The 23,500-nt window shown below is 38.6% G+C and overlaps 1 protein-coding gene and 1 long non-coding RNA gene across 11 annotated transcripts in view; one reads left to right on the forward strand and one right to left on the reverse strand.

Moving 5' to 3' along the window:
* Positions 1–23,500, forward strand: part of LOC106855920 (uncharacterized) — a 180,678-nt gene that overhangs the window by 118,861 nt on the left and 38,317 nt on the right. For 4 of the 6 annotated variants that reach the window (XR_015804776.1, XR_015804777.1, XR_015804775.1 and 1 more), the window contains 5 exons: positions 2,633–2,885; positions 3,215–3,462; positions 7,933–8,086; positions 11,427–12,580; positions 12,724–15,141. This is a non-coding gene — a long non-coding RNA (uncharacterized LOC106855920). Of the gene's footprint in view, positions 1–2,632; positions 2,886–3,214; positions 3,463–7,932; positions 8,087–11,426; positions 12,581–12,723; positions 15,142–23,500 lie in introns of those variants that run through there. The other 2 variants (XR_015804779.1, XR_015804780.1) reach the window with 2 other exon arrangements.
* The window catches only part of LOC106855919 (calcitonin gene-related peptide type 1 receptor), a 196,390-nt gene continuing 187,520 nt past the window's right edge, over positions 14,631–23,500 (reverse strand). For all 5 annotated transcript variants that reach the window (XM_088167752.1, XM_088167751.1, XM_088167749.1 and 2 more), the window contains one exon: positions 14,631–18,416. In XM_088167752.1, coding sequence (XP_088023878.1) covers positions 18,195–18,416 — 222 coding nt within the window. In that variant the 3' untranslated portion in view covers positions 14,631–18,194. The remainder of the gene's footprint in view (positions 18,417–23,500) is intronic.

Raw genomic sequence — 23,500 nt, forward strand, 5'->3', positions numbered from 1 at the left:
GAAAAAATCTTGAAGACTTGCAAATTTCTTCTTCAGCAAATAGGCAAAGTTTGCACAAAATAAAAATACTTTTGACAAAGATAAATGAGTCCCAAAGTTAAATTGCAATATTTGAAAAGTGCATATTTTTAATATAACAATTCTGCTGTGAAAGCAAGTGGTGAAATTGGAGTTTAGAAAGCATGGTTTTTTTTCACAGCATTCCTGGCTTCTCTTTTTCTTTACAGCTAGCTTCCAGTTGATTTAGTATTTCACATCAAGCATATTTCTAAATGAATTCTGAAGAAAGACTTGGGAATTGTCAGATGGTGGAAGATCAGTCTTGATCACATAAAATTACATTTTCCTCTTGAAGTAGGGTAGCAAATGAAAATTCACCTTGACTTTTGTTCAGTTAGACTAATGCCTAGGGAAAAATTCACCTAAAGTACTTGAATGTTTTAAGCAACTGAGTCATGGACTTTTAGCAAACCCTACTGCCTTTTGTCAAAAAATGGGCTGAGAGTTTTATATGGCACATGGAGCCCTGTTTTTCCATGGGATAACTTGGTGAGTTTCCCACAGTCACTAAGAGCCCATGAATGTTCAGTGGGTTCATCCCCAGGGTTACAGAAGGGGAGATAGATTTCAAACGATGCTCACGGTTATGTGAACATTCTTGGTCCTTCTCTGACAGGAACAGTTCATGCTTATTTTGGGTCTCATGACATATTGAGCACTACATATATTTAGAATCAAATCTTTTGTAATCCCCATGTAGATATAACAGGGTTAATGTAAAGGCACTTTTCAAGACACTTCCCTGAACATCCCAAAGCAACCTATTTTTGCACTTACATTCTATACTGGAGAAGGTATTTTGGTGTGTTTCAGATCACGGTGTTTATACACACTGTGGTAATCTCTGCCACAAATGATGTTTCCACTCACCGTGAAAGAAATGTGCAATTTATGCTCTGATACACCCTCATTTGGAGTGTTCCTTGAGGAAATCCAATTGCTGAGTGTTGAGCATCCTAACCGAGAGCAGTCTTTTCTCCCTCTGCAGCTGGAGCGTCTCCCCAGCACTCAGTGCTGTTGCTTTGTGCAGCTGTGGGGCTCCAAGGCTCTGGGACACACTGGCTGTGCACCCCCAGGACAGGTTGCTCTGCCCTGCCCTGCCCACCCCAGCTCCAGGGCAGCACAGTCTTGCTGCTAACAACATTTGCTGTGCCCATCGGGCAGACAGCATCCTCCTCCTTTGCTTCTAACCTCCCGAATTACCCTGCTTTTCTGTAGAGTTGGCTGCATACCTACAGGCTTTTCCCCAAGGGCAAGATATCAGCTAATAATATCAGCTAATAACTATTAGCTTGACTAGGGTAACAAAACCAGTTATATTATTATCAGGCAGGATTTTTCAGATTTAGTATTTTTTCATTTCTTTGGGTTTTTAGGTTTTTTTTAAATTTTATTTCTTTTTATTTTTTTTTTTTTAAGAGAGGGTGGTGTTTGGAGGAAATTTGTTTTCTGTTAAAAGTGTAAACCCTTCAGCGTAGCAGCAGTGCCTCTCTAGATTGCTCTAGCAGTTAAGTCCTGATCCTTTATGGAGTTTTGAGCATTGCAGAATAAAAATAATTCGTTATATTAAATAATCTACTTTTTTAGGCACTGATTATCACTCTTAAGGTGGAGTTTTTGTGTGAGAGTTCAGTCTGGGTGAAAAAAGATGGAACAATGAAAAGCACATCATCTCTTACTGCAGCCAAATATTTGTAAACTGAAGTTGCTGAGAGTGTAAGTGGTAACAGTCATCTTGCAAACAGATGGGACAGTCCTGTGTTTGTGAACTTTTGCCCTAGGAAGAAAGAGGGTAAAGGAAAGAGGAGAAAGTACAGGACATGCTTGGTAATTATTACTTATTGCCCAGTATTACCTTGCAATTATTGTTTTGCTCAGGCATGTGTGGATAATACTCACCAAATAGTCTCAGAGTATTTCAGATACAATACGTAGGTGTAATTTTGAAAATTGCCACTGGATGTTTGTATCATTTTTGGGTTGGTTCCTTTTTCTTAGTCACAGTACACAGTGTGACAGAGTGGTCACTAGACTATTAATGATGTCATAGATCAAATTGTATTCTAGAAACAGAAATTTACACCCTGTACTTTCAAGTGAATGGAAAAATCATTTAAAATTTGCCATAAAGAGTCTGGCCTTTCTATATGTTAAAATCTACTTTGAAGTGTTAATAAATTAAATTCGTAGGGTTTGTGAAGCTGTCTTAGAGTGGTCTAAAATTTAGATGAGAAGGTAATGTATTTAAGGGTAATCACTTTTCTGTGCAGTGTTAAGTGCTCATCTACTTTAAAGCATGGACTTGGTTGCTGAATATTTTAACTTTTGATGGGTTAGAATTCCCTGTGCACCTTGGCTGCCATTAATGCAAGATGTTGGTCTGCACTGATAGATTTTTTTATATCCTATTTCATAACTGGCATTATCCCACTGTTCCATACACAGTGAAATCACTAACACTTCCACATGTGGTTAGGAAGGAAATACTTTCTACAGGGGTTGTTACATGAAATCTATTGGTGGGTTTGTTCATTCCCTTATGTTCTCTGAAATATTCTTTATTACTTTGCAGCATCCTAACAGTGTCATCCTCTCTAAAACTCCATTGACACCCTTTCCCCAACCATTGCAAACTGCCCTCAGGCTTTTACCATAACCCCTGAGACACAGCCAGTACAAGTCAGCTGGGGATGACCTGAAATTAGTGCTAAAGGCAGAGATATTTTTACATCCTCCTGCTTCCAGTACAAAGCTGGTCAGGTCCAGGATGCAGCCCATGAAGAAGCTGGAAAAGGCCTTTCCATCTTTCAAAGTAATCACCAAAAGTAAGTGCTATTTTAAGATAAGGCTTAACAACTTTGGATACTGCTGCCTCTTTCATAGTTCAGCTTCCAGTACCAAACTTGGTGCCTGTGCTTGTTTCCATCCACAGTTTGATATCAGGTCCACTATACCAAATAGCATGAATATTTTAGGTTTTAAAAGAATTTTATACCCAAAATATTTTATGTTAGTGAGATCAGCTCCTTCATGGAGTATCAGCTTTTTAGTTCAGGAAAACACTTGTTTAGTAGTGAATAATTCGTATAAAAACTGTTGAGTCAATCATTTAGAGGCTTTGGTGACTGATGACCCCTTGTTTTCTTCACTGCAGCCTGGTCACTGTGCCTGAAGCCATGGAGAGGCCCCTCTCATGTTTGTATTTTCATTAACAAAGTCCTAAATTTACACTGTGAAGAATTCCAACAGCTTGCAATGAGAATTAAATATGTTGAGCACAAACACACGACTGTACTCTCTCAAACACACTCTTGCTGCTGTTGCAGCCCCTCCATGGAGAATTTTCACGTGGATGCCCCTTCAAGAATTTAATGACAAAGTCTGGTCACTTGTTCAACAAAGGTAAGTTTAAAGAAATTTAATTTGTATAACCAGGCTCAGACTTTGTGCCAAAGTGACTCAGGTAAGCACAGAAATGCCATTATGTCTGTTTTCAGCAGGAGAGGGCCAAGAGGTGGGAGGTTTGGTAAATAGCATTTGCAAATCTTATTACTTCCTCTCTAGAATTAATAAATTCCAGTAGCACAGAAGTTGTTAATTTAAGCGTGTTCTTAATAAAGGATTGATAACTTTTAAGCATTGGATTAATTATCAGTCCTAATTATGTAGCTAAGAACTCTAATAGACAGAAACACAATTTCTAGTCAGCAGAACTTTTGAGAAAGTTTTCAAGCATATTGCTCTAAATTAAATGAGCATTTTAAAAATGTAACCAAATGTTCTGAATTAAGGTCATAACATTGAAAAAAGTAGTTACTAGATAAGTGGAAAAAAGAAGCTACTTTCTCTGGCTTGGTTTCTTATAGAAGACAAAGCACTGATTACAAACAGTTATTGACATGATGGCAGAACATGAAAGAACTGCATTAAGGATTGAAGCTACTTTCAATAGCACTGCTGGAATGACTTTAATAGAACTTTCAAAACCGCTTTTTGAGATATTTGGAATTTGCATGTTCTCTTGACTTAAGGTATATTAAAAAGTTCTGCAAATATATTCAGTATTATAGTCTATAGAGAGTATAACATAAAACTCTTTAATTTCCATGGGAATAACCTTATGCTTATTTCATTGTGAGTTTCAGATGAAAGTTTGTGTTTCTTGGGGATTTCTTATATATACATGTGGTTTAAAACATATTTTGTGAAAATACAATGTAAAAGCTGCTCATGTGAGCACTTGATTTTAGGAAAGAAAATAAAAACAAAGGTTGACGTTAGAGATAGTGTTAAGATCTTTGACAGTGGTTTCTTGTACATGGCTTTGCCTTTTTGAATACAGAAATATGAATGCTACAAGAAATCCATAATGGTTTTATTGGGCTGGTACATATTGTTTAGAAGTAAATAACATAGTTTGTCTTGGTATAATACTGCACCAGTTGTGACCAGTCATGACTGGGTTATTCAAGCTCCCTCATTCATTTTAGCCAATTAGTTTGGCTGCTTATCAGGAAGTGACTTCAGTAAGGAAGCACAGTAATTCAATTATCAAGCACTTCTTTTCTTACCCTTCCAAGAAAATGCATATGAACTCAATGTAAGAAAAACATTTATTTGCAGCTTCTTGTCTTTGATAACTCATTATGTTACACACATTATGATTCACCCCAGAATGCTTATCTGTCATGGAGGGTGGGAGGAGGAGAATGAAAAATTCTTGCACCACCTAAAACATATATCATTGCCTTGTAGGCAGTGATACCATTTCCAGGAGAAATAACTCAGTTATCTGTTTGGAGGAAATTCCTCCAGCACCTGGGTGTTGTACCCTTTTTTTCTGATCACCTTGAGAGAAGCAATAAGAAAATCTCCAGCTTGGGAACCATATTGCTCCAGGGCAGCTCCTGATCCTTGTGAAAAACTGAGTTTGGATTGCTGAAATTGTAATGTATCCTCTGAATATTACTGTTAATATATTTTAAGAAATTGAAATAATGATAAGGATTGGAGAGTGTTCAGAGCATTGATAGTCACTGGTCAAAGTTCACACTCCATTGCTCTCAGTGAGAAGGAAAAAATTAATATAAGACTAAATTCACAACATTGCGTGACAGGCAACAGAATTATCACTCCTAAAAGAAAATCTAGCTTTGGAGAAAACTTCAGATGTCTACGAGTAATTTTTGGAGAGTTTCTGCTGTCTTTATTTCGCACATAAATTCACAAAAAATAACTATCCATACTTCGGGTTGGAAAAGACCAGTGTTAAATTCAGCTGTATTTTTATTTTTATTCAGGAAGACAAGACATCTTCATTCCACTTTGAGTGTTATGCATGGCTTCAACTTGCAGCTACCTGACGGAAACTCACTGCCTGTATTGTGGTAGTTGGAAAGAGCTTCTTATTTTTTTAATATCAACTTATAGCAGAGGGACCCTCTAGTGGTTTTTGTGGCTAAGAATATAAAACCTCTCCAATCAGCTGTTCACACGTGCCCAGCAAAGGGCCAGCAAGATCTGTGAAGTAGCCATGCTGCAGGTAACAGGAAGGAAGCTCTAAGCTGAGCCTAGAACTCCTGGACATTTATCATTCTGGGGAGAAATGCAGAGAAACAAGAACAGGCAGTCAGCTGTAGGAGAGAACAAATTCATCCAAAGGGCTGTGTTGTATGAACAGACTCAGAATAATGAAGGAAGTAAAAAAGGGAATATTTTCACTTCTTTAAAAATACAATTTGGAAGATGCAATGTCAGATATCTTTCCAACAGTTGGAGTTTTTCTGTACTAACTTAAAGAAACAGAATACCAGCTTGTGGCCTTTTGGACTTTCTCTTGCAGCAGGCTATGATTTGCCAACTTTTCACCATTTCACATTTGCCCTGTGTTCAGCACCATGAGCGGGTAGGGATTTATTTAGGAACCTAAAAGAGGAAACAGATCGTGACAGAGGCTCAGGGCAATATTGGAAAGAAACAGGAATGTCAGCTTGTAGCTAAAGGAAATGTAATTGGTGGCAGAGGGGATAAGGACCTGGGGAAGGAGGCGAGCAGGCAGATTTCCCAGCGGGTGCCAGGTATGGATTCCCTTGGAAGGGAGCCCTGGTTGGAGACGTTCTGCCTGTGAATCAGCAATGTGCCACTGCTGCTTTGGCTGGGCTGAGAGCTGGGCTGAGTGCTTCTGTTGCTGGGACAACAGGGCTAAACTTGAGCTGTGTGGAGCCCTTTCCAAGGAGAGTGCTGGCACAGTCCAGCTGTGAGCAAAACTGGGCTCCTGGGGCTTGTGCATCACAGACACGGACACATCTTGGTGCTCTCGTGATCAGATGAAGAAAAATATTTGTAATCTAATTGGGCTGGGCTGGGGGAAAGAAAGTCTGGAGTGGTGGACAGGTCACATCGTTTGAAACTGTCTGAAAAGAAAAAAAAATTTCTTTTGCAAAAATTATCTTGGCAAATTCTTCTCATTTCCAAGAGCAGACAGATGAGTGTTTTAGATATAAAGCATGACTCACAAATTGAATATAAACCTGGAATGTTTTAAGGATTTTAATGTACTGGCTAAAAGGACAAAGCCCAAAGCATCTCTTTGCTTTGAGTGACATCAGAAAACGTGAGAAAAACCTTCAGCTTTCTTATTTTGCCTCAAATATGAATGCCATATTCATGAATTTTTTAAAAATCTAGGATTACTGTTCAAGGTAAGAAGATACAAAATAACATTAAAGCTCTTAAGGCAATGTACTGTTATCTCTTGAAGGGTATTTAAACTGAGAGAGAGCAAGTTTAGATTAGATATTAGGAATAAATCCTGTGGGTCATGAGGCACAGGAAAAGGTTACCCAGAGAAGCTGTGGCAAGTTTTGCTTTTCATATTCTATAATTTGATGTATAAAATATTTTGATTTTCTTTTTTGTATTTTATCATATCCTTTTAAAAATAATGAACTTTTCATTACATTTTTTTAAAATTAATAACTGTAACTTGTTTTAAAAGTAAACAGTTATTTCCTTCCCTATTACCTTGATATTTGGAAACTATAATTTGGTAAATAATTTTTTTTAAAAAGTAGTTGATTTTCTTAGAGGAGAGTCTAGTTACTGTATTCCATGGTGGAAATGGAGTTTAGTCTGTAACATTTGTTTTGTTGCTAATGTCTGTGCTTTTGTGCATTTGTAGAATACACCTTTACCCACACACAGATTTTGAGTGACAAAGTTCTTGAAGGCTTATAAGTTTTCTGTAGTATTTTTTTTTCCCATTCTTTCAAGCAACCCAGATATCTTCACTTTCTTTGCCTAGAAAAATTATATTTGACTCTTTGCTGAATGCTGAGCCATACCAGATATGGAGGCACGTGGCAAGAGGACAAGAACAGTAATTTTTAGATAATAGAGAGGATACTGATTTACAGATCCAGAATATGCCCTGACTTACTGGACAGCTTTGCTTTACTCTTCCCCATTTGCTACTGATGGGACAACTGTGCTTAGACATCTGCCAGAGTAGATATTCCAGAAAAAACACTTCATGTTTTCAAATATTTTCTTCCAACATAAATAAAGCAATTTTAGTAAAAAACTCCTCAAACCTGTTTTTATTCTGTAGGAATAGTGTTCACAATGGGAGTTCTGGAACAGCTAGTCTGGAGTAGCTATTGTGGTAAACTGCCAGTTTATGAAGGGAACACTTGTTGATGGGTACTGAAAAAGATTAAAAAAAAACCCAAAACATTAAAAATTATATTAGGTGCTGAAAAGAATATCTCAGAACAGAGCCAAGATAGACTCAAAGGAGGCAAGATAGCTAAATAAGGGAAATATTTCAACAATAAAAGATCAGAATATCATTGACTCTGTTCAAATTCACAGGAGAGATGAAGGTCTCAAGGAGCTTTTCTCTTGCAAATGTTCCTGTATGGCTCAGGAAAGAAGAGGATAATCCAGTGCTGGCTAAAAAAAGGATCCCTGAACAAGTTTTCTTCCAGGATGGCTGGGTGGTCAGAGACCTTCACTGAACTGAGAGGTAAAAATGGCTCTGGTTCATGACTGTTCATGGCTGAGAGATCAGGTCCTGCCCACGGCTCTCTGGGCTCTGGCAGGGCAGATGCATCTCTGCCAGGCTGCCCAGGTCTGGGGCTCACAGCTCACAGCAGCCTTCAGAGGCACTCAGACTCATCTGCAGATGAATTAACTCTGAGCCTCAAAGTAGAGTGCAATGATTTTAATGACACATAGTTGGAGAGGCTAAAATATTGTAATTTCCTATCATGTGACCAAGCTGAGTATTCACAGATGAGGAAGGGAGCTTGCAAAAATATAGTGACAAGTTCAAAGCGAATGGGAAGAAGCAAAGTTCTTTTTGCTGAATTTTCTGTCATCACTACGATGAGAACATGTTGCTCTCACCATGTGTTTGTTAGTGAGAGCATCTCCTGTTCTCAATTTTTAAACAATTATTTACACATCACATAAGGACAGGTCTGTTGGGCCTTTCTCTGCATCCAAAAGAACATACTAGATCATATTTCTTGGGTCTTTAGTATGTCCCTTGAGCTGCATGGTTTGAAAGATGGAGTATGAAAATGGTGATACAGAATACCTGCCAGCATCCTTCTTTAAATTTAAACATCTCTCTTATTCAAGGAAGTGTAATTTAGGACCTGTAATTATCAAGCCAGTGCATTATCTGCACTGGTAAAAAATCACACTGAAATGGAGATTCACTGCTGTACCCTGATGATGATGGCAATGAGTCAGCAGTGATAAAAACCCAGTAATCTTAGCAACAAGGGAACCCATTTTTGCCATTGTGGGCCTGAAGTCATAACACAAAAGGCCAAGAAAAGGTAATAATTTCAGTGTCAGTTTTATGAAAACCATTAACTTGATTTTTTCGTTGTGTATTTTAGTGTACTTCAAAGCATGTTTTCTCCCTTCGTGGTAACTTACATTCTCCAGTAGATGCCAATCATTTGTGACTTGAAGAAAATGTTAATTCTCTAAGTGTACCTTGCTAAACACACAGCATGTCCATCAGAATTCACAGCTACTTTGCTCTTGAATAGAGGACACTCCCCTATCAAGAGTTTTAAAACCTTATGTTTTTCCTGCCTGTAGGTGATAATGCACTTTCAGAGGCTGCTTCAAATGGGTGCTGTAAAAGAAATGTATAGGACTTCACCAAAGATAGCACAGAGTCAATATAGGAGAGTTAGAATGAACACAGAGCCAGCTGGTAAATGCAAAATGAGTGGGAATCTGTGGTCTCATAGTGGTTGTTAAGAAACTGGTAAATGGAACGTGCCAAAAAGGTATTCCATGGGCAGACTGCATGGATGCTTCTGGGTTGTGAATATGAGAACCATGCTAGTTCAAGGAGTAAGTGGAAGCAGGGAAATTTTGCTTATTAAGTTTTATTTATTTAATGGTGCACCACCACCTGTATTTAACCCAAACTCACACTAGTCCTCTACAGTTTAGTTACAGTTCATAAGGAATCACTACTAGGCTAATCATTCTATAGATTGTTGCTTTCAGATACAACCAAGGGAGACATTATTAAGAAAGAAAATATTTTCAACCTTTAAAAATGTCATGCTCACTTCAAGGCTGTTGGGATGGTCTGGATGTCTTATCCAAACTACATAAGTCTGTGGGAACTTTCCCATCTAGCCTAGACAAAGGGTATAGCATTTAATCCTGCAGTAAATACCTTAGACAGTAAGTATTGCTTTAAGAGAAATAAGAATGATTTCTTTGTCTTGGCAGTCATTGTTAGGAACTGGGCTGGATGACTAAGGAATTCATTGTGTAGAATCATTGTAGATAGGGCCAGATGATATTATATTGTGCATAAAAGAAGGGAAATTAAGAAAGAAAAGGCTAAAGAGACGTGTGGAGTTGCTACCCCTTCCTTTCTGCTAAGTGTATGGGCTGTGCCCATGATGCTAATGGAGGAAACCCCAGGCCCCTCTGAAATTTTCCTCTCATCAGCATGTATGTGTCTGGAAAACCAGTGGGGAATGTCTGCAAATAGACGCATGTGCAATTTTTCTTTATTCTAAAGTAAAATTCTTTTGCAAGCAGAGAAGAGAGACTGTTTTTGGAATTCTTAAATCAGAGACAGTCCATATCTGTATAAGCATCCTTTTTATTCACTTTCTCTTCAGTTTGTGCCTTTTTCTTTTTTTTTTTTTTTTTTTTTTTTGGTGGTGTCTTTTTGTTTTCATTTCTGTAACACTGTTCTATAGGCTTTGCATGCTAATGTTGTCTCTGGCCATAATCACAGAATGTTCTGAGCTGGAAGAGACCCACAAGGACCATTGGGTCCAACTCCAAAGGGAATGGTCTGCCCAGGGAGTGAACCCATGACCTTGGTGTTGTTTGCTTGCAGTGTGCTCCTACTCTCTCTGTATGTTTAGTAATTCTGTGCTTTATTTATTTTATGCTTATACTGGATTTGGAATAGGATGAATTCTTAGATTTGTCTGGCTTTCAAATTGCAGCCACCACTGCATGTAGGAACTGATGGGGTTTCCTGCTCCTGTCAGTTGTTTCAACAGCACTAAAAGGCAAAAATAAGGAGTAATTTAGGAGAAAATCAGAGATTGCACAGCTCAGCAAGGAGAGTCCAGGCAGAAACCAGCTCTGTGCATTTTCCTCACAGGAAGGAGCAATGCCAGCTATTCCCCAGTGCCAGAACAACTTTGCCTAGGAAATGAGTGAGGTAAAGACTCTCCTGAGGCTGCACTTCCTTCCTCCCTGTGCCATGAAACTCAGGGAATGCTGCTGACTGCCCTCCTGTGCTGCTCCTGGCACAGCTGGGAAAAAATGCTAGGCTGGAGCAGTGTTACCTGCACTTTCCAAGACCTTTGGAGTTGGCTGGTGGAAAGGAAAGCATCTTGCAGAACGTAGATAACTGCTGGGGCCTGGTCTTTGGTGAATAGTAAGAATACTAAGAGGAAGATTTCATTAGAAATAATAAAAAATCATGCCAGTGCTGGAGAAATACTGAGATCTGAGGTGATGGGACAGACATTAAGGTGTAAAACTCAAAATATTTTGCTGAAACTTAAATAAAAAGTATATTTTACCACTCTAAGTGCTTATACTTCTAAAAAGTCCTCCCTTTACATGGCTTAAATATAAAAATCTTTTTCCATTATATAATGAAAACATAATTATAAATAGTGTTGTTGTTGTCTGCAACAAAAACACATTTAGAGAATTTTGCTACTAGCATGTGTCTATTTTTCCTTTCAATATTTTCATTATTTCTGTGAAAGCTTCCTGATTGAACCTTCTTCTCTAAGAATTTTTTACCCATGAATTGCAGATCATTCTAATTAGCTTTTTAATTACAGCTAGAGAAGGCTCTTTAGGGCACTCCTGACTGTTGGAAACGAGTCCATGTGGGGAAAAATAAGAGGTAATTAGCTTTCAATAAAAAATAGCTACTGTCATTTTCCACTGACAAATGGAAAAGGAAACAATTTCTACACCTCATAGCAGATACAGACTTGGACTGGAAAGGACTGTTTGGCTCAGATATGTAGAAATTACCTGAAATTTAGCTAGTTTTACCACAGGTATTTGCTACGAAGATTTTGAAGGCATTGCTATTCTAACTTTCTAAATTCTTGTAGCAAGTCCATTGCATCATCTGCATAAAGAGTATCCCAGTTATGTTAAATACTGAATGCCTACAGGCTCTGGAAGCAAACCCTGGAGTAAGGAAACCCTTACTGCAATCATCTGCCCAAAGTATGACAGAAGGAGCTTGAGGACAACTCCTGGAGTCCATTTGGTATGACAGGATGGGAATTCTTGTGAGTAGCAGGAACAAGTGAGGTATGGACACTGCTCTGAGGAACACATGGCTGCATTCCCTCCAGGAAACCCAGCCAAATGCACTTTGGAGCTCTCTCTACTCAATGCACGTATCTGGCTCCTGTTCAAGGTTAGCTAAGGAAAATGTGATGAAGTATTTGTGCTCCTAGCTCTTCTCTGATGTTTCAGGTCTACATCCAGGGGAGCATAAGGGACAAAGTCATTATAATTTCTCGAAGTCTATAAATATGTGGTTTGAAAGGTAGCAATACTCTGATTTGAAATTTTTTTTATAGCACATTTAAAGAAATAAATAGGCACAGAACAGTTTATTCTACTTTTTGGCTCCTTTGCTGTAATTCCCTTGTATCCAGCAATGTTTTTTTTATCATCATGTTTATTGTGTTAACTCTCTGATAGCCATTTCTGTTTCGTGTAATCTTCTTTTTGTAGCATCTAAATATTGTTATTCCTTACTAATCCAGTATTTTGTTTTCTTAAACATTTATATACAAAACGGCTGGAGATAACAGTGGACTGTCAGTGAACAGTGAACAGCTGTCTACAGCCTTCACTGTGTCAGACACCACCACTTCCCAGTGATCCCTGTCCAGTGCAGGGACAACCTTTGGAAGGAGTTTCTCTGCTCCAGGCAAACATCTGTCACCTTTCATTTGCAAATATCAAGGTAAGGAACTAAGCAAATACGTAAATACTTCTGTTCAAGCCTGTTTTCTCCTTTGATAATTTGTGCATGGCTTATGATTATGTATTTGCTGCACAACTTTGGGATTCCTTGCTGGACTCTGCCCCAAACACTGGCCAAAGCAGTTCTCTGCAGAGAAGAGTTTGCTCCTGGCTCCTTCCCAGGGAAGAACTCAGCTTAGATTGCCTGCATCCACCAAGAAATTTGGATTCACCAGACAGCACCTCTGGGCACTTTCTCCTTTGTGGCAATTTTTCATTTTGATACTGATTGTGAAATCTAAATTTCCAGGAAAGCTTGTTCATCTTACAGTCAGGAATCAACATTAGTGTGTAAGCACTTTTCAGAAAACAGGCTTTGATTTTTTTTGTATTAGTATTTTGTTAAATTCATGTAAAACAATGTATTAAGCTTCAAAGGAATTAGCAATAATCATATGATATTTTCCCTTGTAAGAGTTTTCATTTAGGATGGTGAATCTTTTTGAGGGGAAGAAAACTTTGAAGTAGTCATTAGAAGTAGTAGCTGAAAATATCTTTAAAATTCAGGGGGCAGTGAAAAAACGAGTTTAATTTAAAAATAATCTTCTATGTTATTTGCCTCAAATGAAGCTTGAACTCCATGTGGACGAATTGGAATTGTTCATTTAGGGAGTATGGTTTAAAATATGTTAAAGAGTTGCAGCTGTAGAGTGATTGATAGATAATTGTAATTATGAACAGGGGTCTGTCACCTCTGCACTTGCAGTCAGACTCTGGAATGGATTTTTGTCTAGTTCAAAATAAATTTTGTATTTTCTTGTCACATAGATGTTTAGAGTCAGATCATTATCAAAAGATAAAACTTTGCTTTAGAACTTTGGCTTCAATGGTGACTGCCATGACAAGAATGTGCAAGATACACTATTGGAGTAATTGGAATATTTTCAGAAGTAGTAATCTTTGTATCTTGCAGAGAGTGGAAGGGGATTCTTTGTCAATATTGAGGGGATATTGGTGAGTTTGTTCAATTATTGTGAGGCTACTTGTGCTATAAGAACATTTCCTTTTTTAAAATTAAATAAAAATGTAAGGATCACTGTTTTGTCTGAGGAGGTTAGGATGCTGTGTTTCATTTTGCTGTTTAACTGCTTTTGGGCACCTATACTGCATGGGAAAATGCTACTGTATATATAATTTCTGTTCCTTTTCTACTGCTGGGTGTGAGTTACAATAAAATGTTGTAAGGAGCAACTTTTGGATGTGGGGGATTGGATTCACTTCCCTATAGTTATTAGTATAACAGTATAGAATAATTGTTAAATGGAACAGTTCTAAGTCTGTAAATACAGAGAATCAGTTAGTGGGAATAGTGGTAGAGAACTGAAGGAACAGCCATGACTTAGTGTGAGTACAGTCTGTAACAATTTCCACCGCCTGACACTTGGTCCTAGGAACTGAAGATCAAAAAAACCTACTTGAAATTACAGGTTGCTGCTGAGAACTCATGAAGAAAGGCAGGAGACATTGCATTTTTGGATGGATATTAACACACTTTAAATAGGAGTAGCAGGCAGACAATAGTATTAACACCCAGTATTTAAGATCCCTTGGTGTGGTTAAATATTGCTCGAGTTATTTATTTGAGCTCAGGTTTGCTTATCTACCTCTACCTCGACTGATGGGATGGAGAAGATAGATACACTCAATTTAGTCTCTGCTGTTAGTTCCTGATGAAACAGACATTTGGCTTAATGTAAGTAAGTATTAATAATTTTTTATTAAAAGGTGGATTCAGAAGAAACAGGAATATGAAACCTTCAGGTAAATAATTTTATGTCCAGTCATCTTGTATTATCTGTACAAACTTCCTGCAGAAATTCAGCACTCTAGTATTAAATATAAGTAATGAAAAACACTGAAAACCAGAATAATTGTTAGTAATGCTATGTAATTACTTTCTCCCTGGGTTAATATTTTACTAGCACAGAGTTAAGACATTTGTGAAGCCAATTTTGATCAGCTTTGTTACATTACAGGACAAGAGAGATGTATAAATGGAGTAATATTTTATTGATCAGAAACAATACTTCTCTCTGCAATTAAAATGCATGATTCATATGAACAAGGTGAAAATGAACAACCAAAAAAATAACTTCACATTTTTTCTATTTTGTTCTTAGTGTAAGCAATAAATACAATGCCATAGCTTCTATTAATCTTATTTACATAGTACAATAAATGAATGTTGCCTGGTTGCCAGCCCAAATCTTTCTTGACATCAAAAGGAGAGTACATGTTGCAGCATTTCTACAGCCAAATACTCTTGTAGATCACCACCATGAAAAACTGCATAACATCAATGCCAACATTAAACAACCAACTGAGGAACCCTGCAATGCAGCCATTTATTAATTGGAGACAGTAGCATTAAAAGTAGACATTTTCTCTCATTGAATCATAACATGCTGGTGTGACAGTTAACAAATATAAGACAACTATTGCTGTAGCCCCTGTAGATTGACACAATAAATCCTCACTAAATTAAGAAGGAAAAAAAAGAAACAGCAAATAATAACAGGTAATAAACAAATAATCTGCATGTTCAAAGGAATCTCATAGCCTCACCAAGAGAGTTTACTTCCATCCCAGAGAATACAGCTAGGGACTACAACATTCTGTAAAGTAGGAGAGAGCCATAAGGAATCGGCATCAGGATTTGATTTTAACTTATGGTGACAGAAAAACATTTTAAGAAGCAGACCCTTCTCTTAGCTATGTAGAAACTGAAAAAAGGTGAGGTAGGAAGACAAGGAATTGGTATTTTCCAAAGCAAATGAGATTATCTAACTTCAGCAGGAGAGGGGAAACAGCTCTGCTATACCATGTGACCCTTCTCAGCCAGAAAGATTTTCTTGCATATCCAGCTGGATGTGTTTCTTTTCCAAAGTGAAGTGGGGGGTATGTGCCTAGAAGAAGGATAATTTTTGTATGAAAACAATTTTCCCTCCTGAATTACCATTACAAGTTTCTCTAATAGAGGACAGAGAGCAAGGAAAAATATGTGTTAAATGACAAAATCTATAGTCTGGCAAATTTAAACTGCCTCTCTGAGAATTAAGCTTAATAAAAGTCTAATACTGTATCACACTCTGAAATCAACCATGTGTTAATTACAACAACAATCCACCAGGTACCATAAAATAATTGTCTAATAATATTCCATAAATGGCTTACAGCACATTTAAATGGACAGACACTTGTGTGGGCTTTGAGTCTCAGTGGTACCTGCAGATTTGGCAAAGGGAGCTCAAGACAGATTTATACCAGCTGGTGATCTGGTCCCACAAATGTAAAACTGCTACGCCAGAGCAGGGATTTACTGCACCACTGATACCTTCAGAACATTGCACAAATTTTAAATAACACTACAAAGATCAGCAAGCAGAGTTTAAGCAACCTCTAGTCATGTTGTAGCAGACATTTTTACTGTCACTCTTAAAATTTCAGAGACTGTGACATCTGATTGCCAGATCCACTGCTCTACACTGCACAATCCAACAGATTCTTCAACTCACTCCCATCAACTGGCCACACAGCTCGGCAGAAGAAGGAGAAATCTTTATTTGTGCATCCTAGCTGAGATTCTATACTGCGAAACTAAATCGTTAATAAAACACTTTCGATATTCAAAGTCCAGATATAAGAACTGTAAAAAAACTAAAAGAAAGGTGCAAGTGGCATGAACTTGCCATGTCCTCCTAATGTTTTGTAAGTACAGAGCATTTAATGCCTTATGAATCACGAACTAATGAACACCAAAAATTACCTAGACACTAATGAAGCATAGAGAAAAGCTACTGGCAAAAATGTTTAAATGTCAAAGTCAAGATGTTTTGTGTACAATAATTTTGTATGCAAATTTCAAACTGGTCTCAGAAAGAACTGTCTTCCAATTTTTTGACTGGACTACATGCACCAGAAATATGCTCATTAGCACAACAGTCTGTCACAGTTCCAGCATCTACTTCTTCTGCCTAATTTTTGTTTTTCCCCATTTCAAGTAAACTTAGCTGCAAATGAAATGTATAAAATTTTTTCTTACGTTTTTAATTTTCAGTGAACTCACCTCGTTTCATGCCCTTATTCTTGAGCATTTTTGTCATTTCACTTAACAAAACTGCTATTTCTTTAAAGTGTAAAAATTTAACAAAATATAAATTTCTATAAAGACATTTTCTCAAGACCTTCCTGACAACCTCCTAGTTTGTGGTGAGACCTTTATGCACCAGCAGAACCAATGAAACAACATATAAAGTACTGTTCTTAGCTAATTAACTGAGACAAAGATTCAGATTCAACCAATCGAAAATAATACTGAAATTCTCAATCCATAAAGTTTTGAACCTCTATAACACAAACTTTATACTGGATTTTCCAAATAATGAGAATTACCAGCCTTAGTTTGCTGGATGAGTCTGAGTCTCTCTCATATACTGGCTTTAAAGGTAGTATATCATGTGCACTGTGCTCAGTTTTGCATGCTCATCTCAGACAACAAAAATAGCCACTAAATTAATCAAAACTTTGCCCCAAGAATGAAGGAATAAGTTATCAAGCGTATGGCCAGAGAAATACATAAATGCAAAATCAGAACAATGCTACAACGAATTCTGTACATGATCTTCTCCAATTGAGTAAATTCCTTAAGCACACAGTGAAAAGTTCCACCAGCTGCAGTTACTGTGAGTGCCTGGAGGGACTTACAGTGACTCAGGTTACTCCTTTGCATTCTGGCAGTGAGGCCTCATCTGTCTTGTCTTTGTTAAACCCAGAAGAAACTTCCATACAATTCAGGAGAAGGAGACACTTCTGAATATCCTGAAATAGCTTAAATAAAATTGCTCAAATCTTGGTGCAAGATATTACATTGCAGTACAGAAGTACATCAAGGCTAACACTGGAAGTGGTGTCTCTGTGCTTGGTGTAAAACAGTGGGAATAAAACAAACCAAAATATCAATCTCTTTAACCAAAACAGTATCTATCTTTGAATCTGTTACCTCAGACTACCTGCCAGGCTTTTTTGACAGCCAAAAAAATGCTGGCCCAAAAAAAAGAACCTGGAAAACTTCATGTTATTATTGCACCTACTTAAACCATTTTGCTTTGTTCTATTTTAGGTTGAATTAAGACAACAGAGTATGGTATTTACACTCTAAGATTCTATAGGCAAATGAAGTGGCTTCAACACAGCACAGTCTTACACAAACTTCCAAGAAAATAAGAAATCCTTCATTGATTCCCTTTGTACAAAAATTTGCCAACTTTGTCTACACAGTAGAAACTGAAGAGGCAAAGTTTGTATCCTTATATAAATGCACATACATATATAGATATATATGTACAGGTGTCCATACTGTATAGATACACAGAAACACAAACATACACATATCTGTGCATGTCTGTATATATATATATATTTATATATATACATACACACGCACATATGGATGAGAAACGCGTTGGTTTAGTCTGCGTCATTCGGGAGAACAAACGCATCCCAAGGTAGGTAAGGTCTTCTGGCCATGAAGTCACAGACTCAGCCCCAGCAGCCCCTCAGCCATAGAGCTTCTCAGTCTTGAGTGCCACGCTGTCCATGTCGTGGTAGCCCTTGCCGTTGAGGTGCTCGCTGGCGCAGTCGTGGCCGTAGCCGTAGCCCTGCACGTCGCTGATGGTGGACACGGTGTAGGAGGCCGTGCGCATGGCGTCCGAGTGGCTGAAGCTGTGCTCGAACTGGATCTTGTACTGGTTCCAGTGCCGCCTCAGCACGGCCTGCACCTGCGCCCCGAGACAAAGCACAGCGTGGGTGAAACACTGCCGGACAGCTCTTTGCTCTTGGTGTCTCAGCAAATGAGCCAGCAAGGCTCAGGAATCCTGGACTAGGATTCCTGCGAGATCCTGCTGCTACAAGGTCTCTTAAAGCTAAACAGTCCAATAGAAAATTAACATCCATATTATTTATCCTTTTTAACCTAAGAACTAACTTCTCGTGACTCTCAATGTGACACTGACTGACCAACCACAAACTACTACCTAAAATCAGGAAGAAGGGAGGAAGGAAGGAAGGGAGGGAGGGAGGAAGGGAGGGAGGGAGGGAGGAAGGAAGGAAGGAAGGAAGGAAGGAAGGAAGGAAGGAAGGAAGGAAGGAAGGAAGGAAGGAAGGAAGGAAGGAAGGAAGGAAGGAAGGAAGGAAGGAAGGAAGGAAGGAAGGAAGGAAGGAAGGAAGGAAGGAAGGAAGGAAGGAAGGAAGGAAGGAAGGAAGGAAGGAAGGAAGGAAGGAAGGAAGGAAGGAAGGAAGGAAGGAAGGAAGGAAGGAAGGGGCGGGCACCACCCAAAATCCTCCATCTTGTCCCACACCCCTTACTATCCTATTAAACCTCAAATTTAAAAGCCTTTACCATGTGAAAGCAGACACTTCTATTTAACTACACACCTGTGATTTTAGTATTATCACCTGCCTACATGCTATTCAGCACTTGAGATGTTTGGAATTATTCACCACTTAGGTAAGCATTATTTTTCAGCAAATTTGGTGTGATGTAATGGCAATTCCAGCGTTCTAGCTGCTCAGAAAAAGCACAGGTTACAGGAGGAACAGCAGACACAATTTTCTGCTTCCTCCCCTGTGAACTGCAGTCCAGTGTAGACAGATCAGAAATAGAAGTGAAAATGGTAATTTCTGTTCACGCTTATTTTCAAAAGGCCACATCCTCAGCAGCTGTAAATTCATTTATTCTCAACAAACCATAATTTACATTCACCATGATTTTAGCACAAGTCAGTCTTTCCCAATTTCTGACCGTACCTTAAGCAAATGACTAGAAGGACAATTTCCTGAACTCCACATTTCTACCAGAGTTAAAAATAAAACTGATAAAATAGCTGAAGGCCCCATTGGTTGACATGTCTCCAATGAAAGGATGTGATGTTTGTCGTGGCCTTCCTCCCCTCCATTATGGTCGAACACCTGTGCAGAGTGGAGTGATGGAAGTGCCACATTCATGAAATTCACATGGAATTAGTCTTTCAGGGAAGATGCCAAGTGGAGAATGCTAACAATGGCAATAGCTCCTGTTGTTGCTTTTTCAAACATTTTTTCTATGTTAAAAAAAACTGCCTGCAGGTCATGAATATTTTATTTCCTTTTCAGCCAAGCTTTGTAGAGAAAGCAGTCCTGACTGCTAACCAGTGAACAGTGACTGCCCCAGTTAATTGTTTATATTGTAGGCAAATATTTTTAGGATTTTCCATATGTCTTCAGGGTTTATGTTTGCTTTCCATTTCCCTCACACAATGGCTCTTTTTGTCTAATTTTACTCTGGCTTTAATGATCAAAAATAAAAATAAATACAAGAAAAGGGAGGCAGTTTTTAGACTTCCTGCAGTCTGGTGTCAGAAACCTCTGTTTAAAGGAGAACTTAATATTTCTCAAGTCCTTTACAAGAAAATGTCAGAGAGCAAGGAAAGAATTATCAACCAATTAACAAAACAAATTAGCATTTTAGGGCAAAGGAAGTGCTCTCTTACTGTTCATAAAAACTTTCTAATCCACTCTAAATATCTAAACACAAATCTTCAAACACTGAGAAATCAACTATCTTAATACTTTTGAGTTTTGGGTCTTATTGCTTTTCATATCAAAATTATGTATTTCTTCAGAGTCTAAAGGCAGAGTTCTTTTTTCAGCATGGGAAGTTTTTGGTTAATTAATATATGCATTACACAGAACCTTAGAATAGAGCCAATACAGAACCTTAAGTCTTTGCACAGGTTGAATCCATCTCCTGTAATCTATCATAAAGCCAAGACGAGAAGCATATTCAAAATTCCAACTTCTCCAAGAGGGAAGCTTGGAATTTAGTTTGGAATCAATCAATCAGTGTTCATCACTAAGCTATTTGTTCTGCTTTCACAATCAGTAACTTCAATAAGCTCAGAGTATGAATGTAGACACACATGCAAAAAATTACACATTGAGCAATTTTCACTTTAGACAAGACAGGCTGGAGGTGGGGAAAATGCCAACAACTGGAGCTAAGTGACTTAACAAGGTCAAAGAAGTGTCTTGGCAGAGCTGGGAGATAAACTAGGCTTGCCAAATTACACACTCCAGTCCTCTCCCACACTTCTTGTGGTTACTTCAGTAACAATTGTTCATCTTATTTCTGCTTGTTAATAACTTTTATTAACCAGTCCTAAAGGACACCCAAAGGATTCCATAGCTCCTGAGAGCCACCAACATCCCTCCAAGACAAGTGTCTTGGGGCTACTGCCAGGGAAAAGCAGTCCAGCTGCTCCATGCCAGAGACAGAGAGCTATAAAAAGGGTTTCCTGTACAGGAGAACAGCATTTCCTCTGTGCCTGCCCCACTGCCCATCACGCTGTCTCCATGCATTTCTAACTGAGCCATATATTCCTGGCATTCTTCCCAAAGCCTCTCTGTCACTGCTGAATCAGGGCTGCACCTCTGTCCTGCTGTGTGTCTGTTCTTGTAGGGTCTTATATCCTTTCATCTATTGTGACTGTCTTTCAGTCTTCTCTAACCTTCCAGTCATTTATAGAAAAAGGTGGGAAAAAAATCAATTACACTCTGTTTAACAGTATGTGTGTCTGCCTAAAAAGACAGAATAGAATTTTTACCACCTTCTCCTCAGCTTTGAGCAGTGGCACGGAGCTGTAAATTTAGCTCAGGAAGGGTAGAACTTTGTAACTTTGTTACAAGAAAGGATATTAAGGAAAGCATTGAATGAAAAATATTGCAATAATATAATTGTGTTTCTCAGTCATTAACAGAGATGCTGGTTCCAGCTGGAAGAGTCTTTCTTTCTTTCTTTCTCACCTTATAACTTAATAATGGCTGGATAGGATGAGTTTGCAGAAAGGACTCCTTCCAGTCAGCCATTTAACACTAGTAGCTTGATGTTGAATACCAGAAAAATTAAACTTCTCAGTAGCCAACCAGGAGAAAAAAAAAAAAAAACAAACCAAACCACAACACAATAGCCTCATCTATCTCATGTGTTGTACAACAGATTGTATAACCTTGCAAACCTGAGACTATGATCTTCATGGCAACATTTCTGTAGAGCAGTGAAATGAAAGAAGAAAACCAAACAAACACCACATGGCTTACACAGATCATGTAGGTCATTATAGCACCTGTCATTAAAATTTCAATAGGAATATTCCTACTGATTTATCAGAGATCCAGGACAAGCTTCTCCTCTGACCACAGCCTGTATGATCCCAAAAGCCACGCCAAGGCCATCTGAAGCAGGAAAACGTGATGTGTTGAGAGCATCTTACTCTGTGGGCTGCTGGCCCAGGAGCAGAATGTGAGTGTCCTTGGGGAAGCCCTGCCACAGAAGATCCAAGCTGAAGGGCTTGCACATCCACCCTGTCTGAAGGAGGTTTGTGACCAACAGCTGCAGTGCCTGTAAGAACTGGATTGGACAGGCCATCCCTGGCTGTCTGCTCAGCAAACTGGAGATGTTCCTTGGCTACAGTCAGCAGCACATACCAGCTATTTTTCTTACATTTCTTAATTTATCTTCACTGAAGTTCTATCCTAGCAGATCACTTTTGTTCACTTTTTGGCCAGAAGTGTCTTGCTTGAACAGGATTTGGCTCCCAATATTTGGTGCAGAATACACTAAAACGTACAGTAACAGCTGGGAAAGGCTAAGACATAGAAAGAAATTAGTGCTTTTAGCATTTTTTAATTGCTAATACCCCGCAGGTATCTCTGTCCCACTGTCACTCCAAGTGTCAATTCCATCATCAGCATCACCTTTAAGACACAGATTCAGTGCAGCCAAGTGCTGCCACCAGTCCCTGGTGCTGCTCCTCCTGTAATCTCTCAGGGGGTGTTGCTGGGAAGGGGGATGAGCAGCAGCCCCTGTGCAGCCCAGCTAAGCTGCAGGCTCTGCTCAGGCCCTGGTGTGACTGCAGGGGAGCAGAGGAGTGCCTGCAGCCCCACTTGCCATGGCCAGAACCTTTTAGGAGACAAAGGAAACACATCTTTTCTGTGCTGACATTTTTCCTTTCCTACATTGCCCCCTTGGATTTCCTTACTAATACGGTTGTTTATAAAGCACTAAGTCCCTTCTATGGCCTAAAAAGTGAATTCCTAAATTAATTAATGTTAAAATACCTAAGTCCTCCTTTAAACATTATTCTGCCAGTAGATATTCAAGCAGTGATTCACTTATTAGCATTTGTAGGAGTTGTGGAAGAGGTCATCTTTTACCGCTGATGAGCCCATGGTGAATTTAGAGGATGACTCAGGTTTGGTTTTTCTTACACAGCAGAAGAGGATATGTTAAAAAATATGAGTTTTTAACAATGAAATATTAACCGATACAGGAATAGATTTCAAATTCAATCATAATTTAAAATTAAAAACAGCCTTGGAAGAGGCACAAGGATGAAGACAGAACTGAGCAGCAGACAATGTTTCATAAAAACTGATGAAATTTCAAGGTTTTCTACCCCTCATCCCTAATTTTCCACTGAAGCAGAACAACTGGATTTTTTTCCAAATACCTATTCTTAGAAGGCATTCTGAACTATACTATGGCATTCTGAAGGCACCCTGAGCTTTCTGCTCTGTAGAAGGGAAAGAATGTGTGAAATGTCAATGCAGAGTGAGGGCAAGTGATCAGATCCGATCCAGAACACTTAATGATGTCCTTGCTCTGAAGCAAATGTATGAGCAGGGACTTGAACCTGCATCTGCTCTGGTAAAATGAGATCAAGGTCCCTGCCCCAGCCCACTGAACTCAGAGAAAGCCCATCTTCATCTTTTCTGCCTTCCTGGCAAAAAATCAGTGAGATTCATGTGTTTAGGAGCAGGGGGACAC

The sequence above is a fragment of the Sturnus vulgaris genome, chromosome 7 (assembly GCF_052056855.1).
Source record: "Sturnus vulgaris isolate bStuVul1 chromosome 7, bStuVul1.hap1, whole genome shotgun sequence".
Lineage (NCBI taxonomy): Eukaryota > Metazoa > Chordata > Aves > Passeriformes > Sturnidae > Sturnus > Sturnus vulgaris.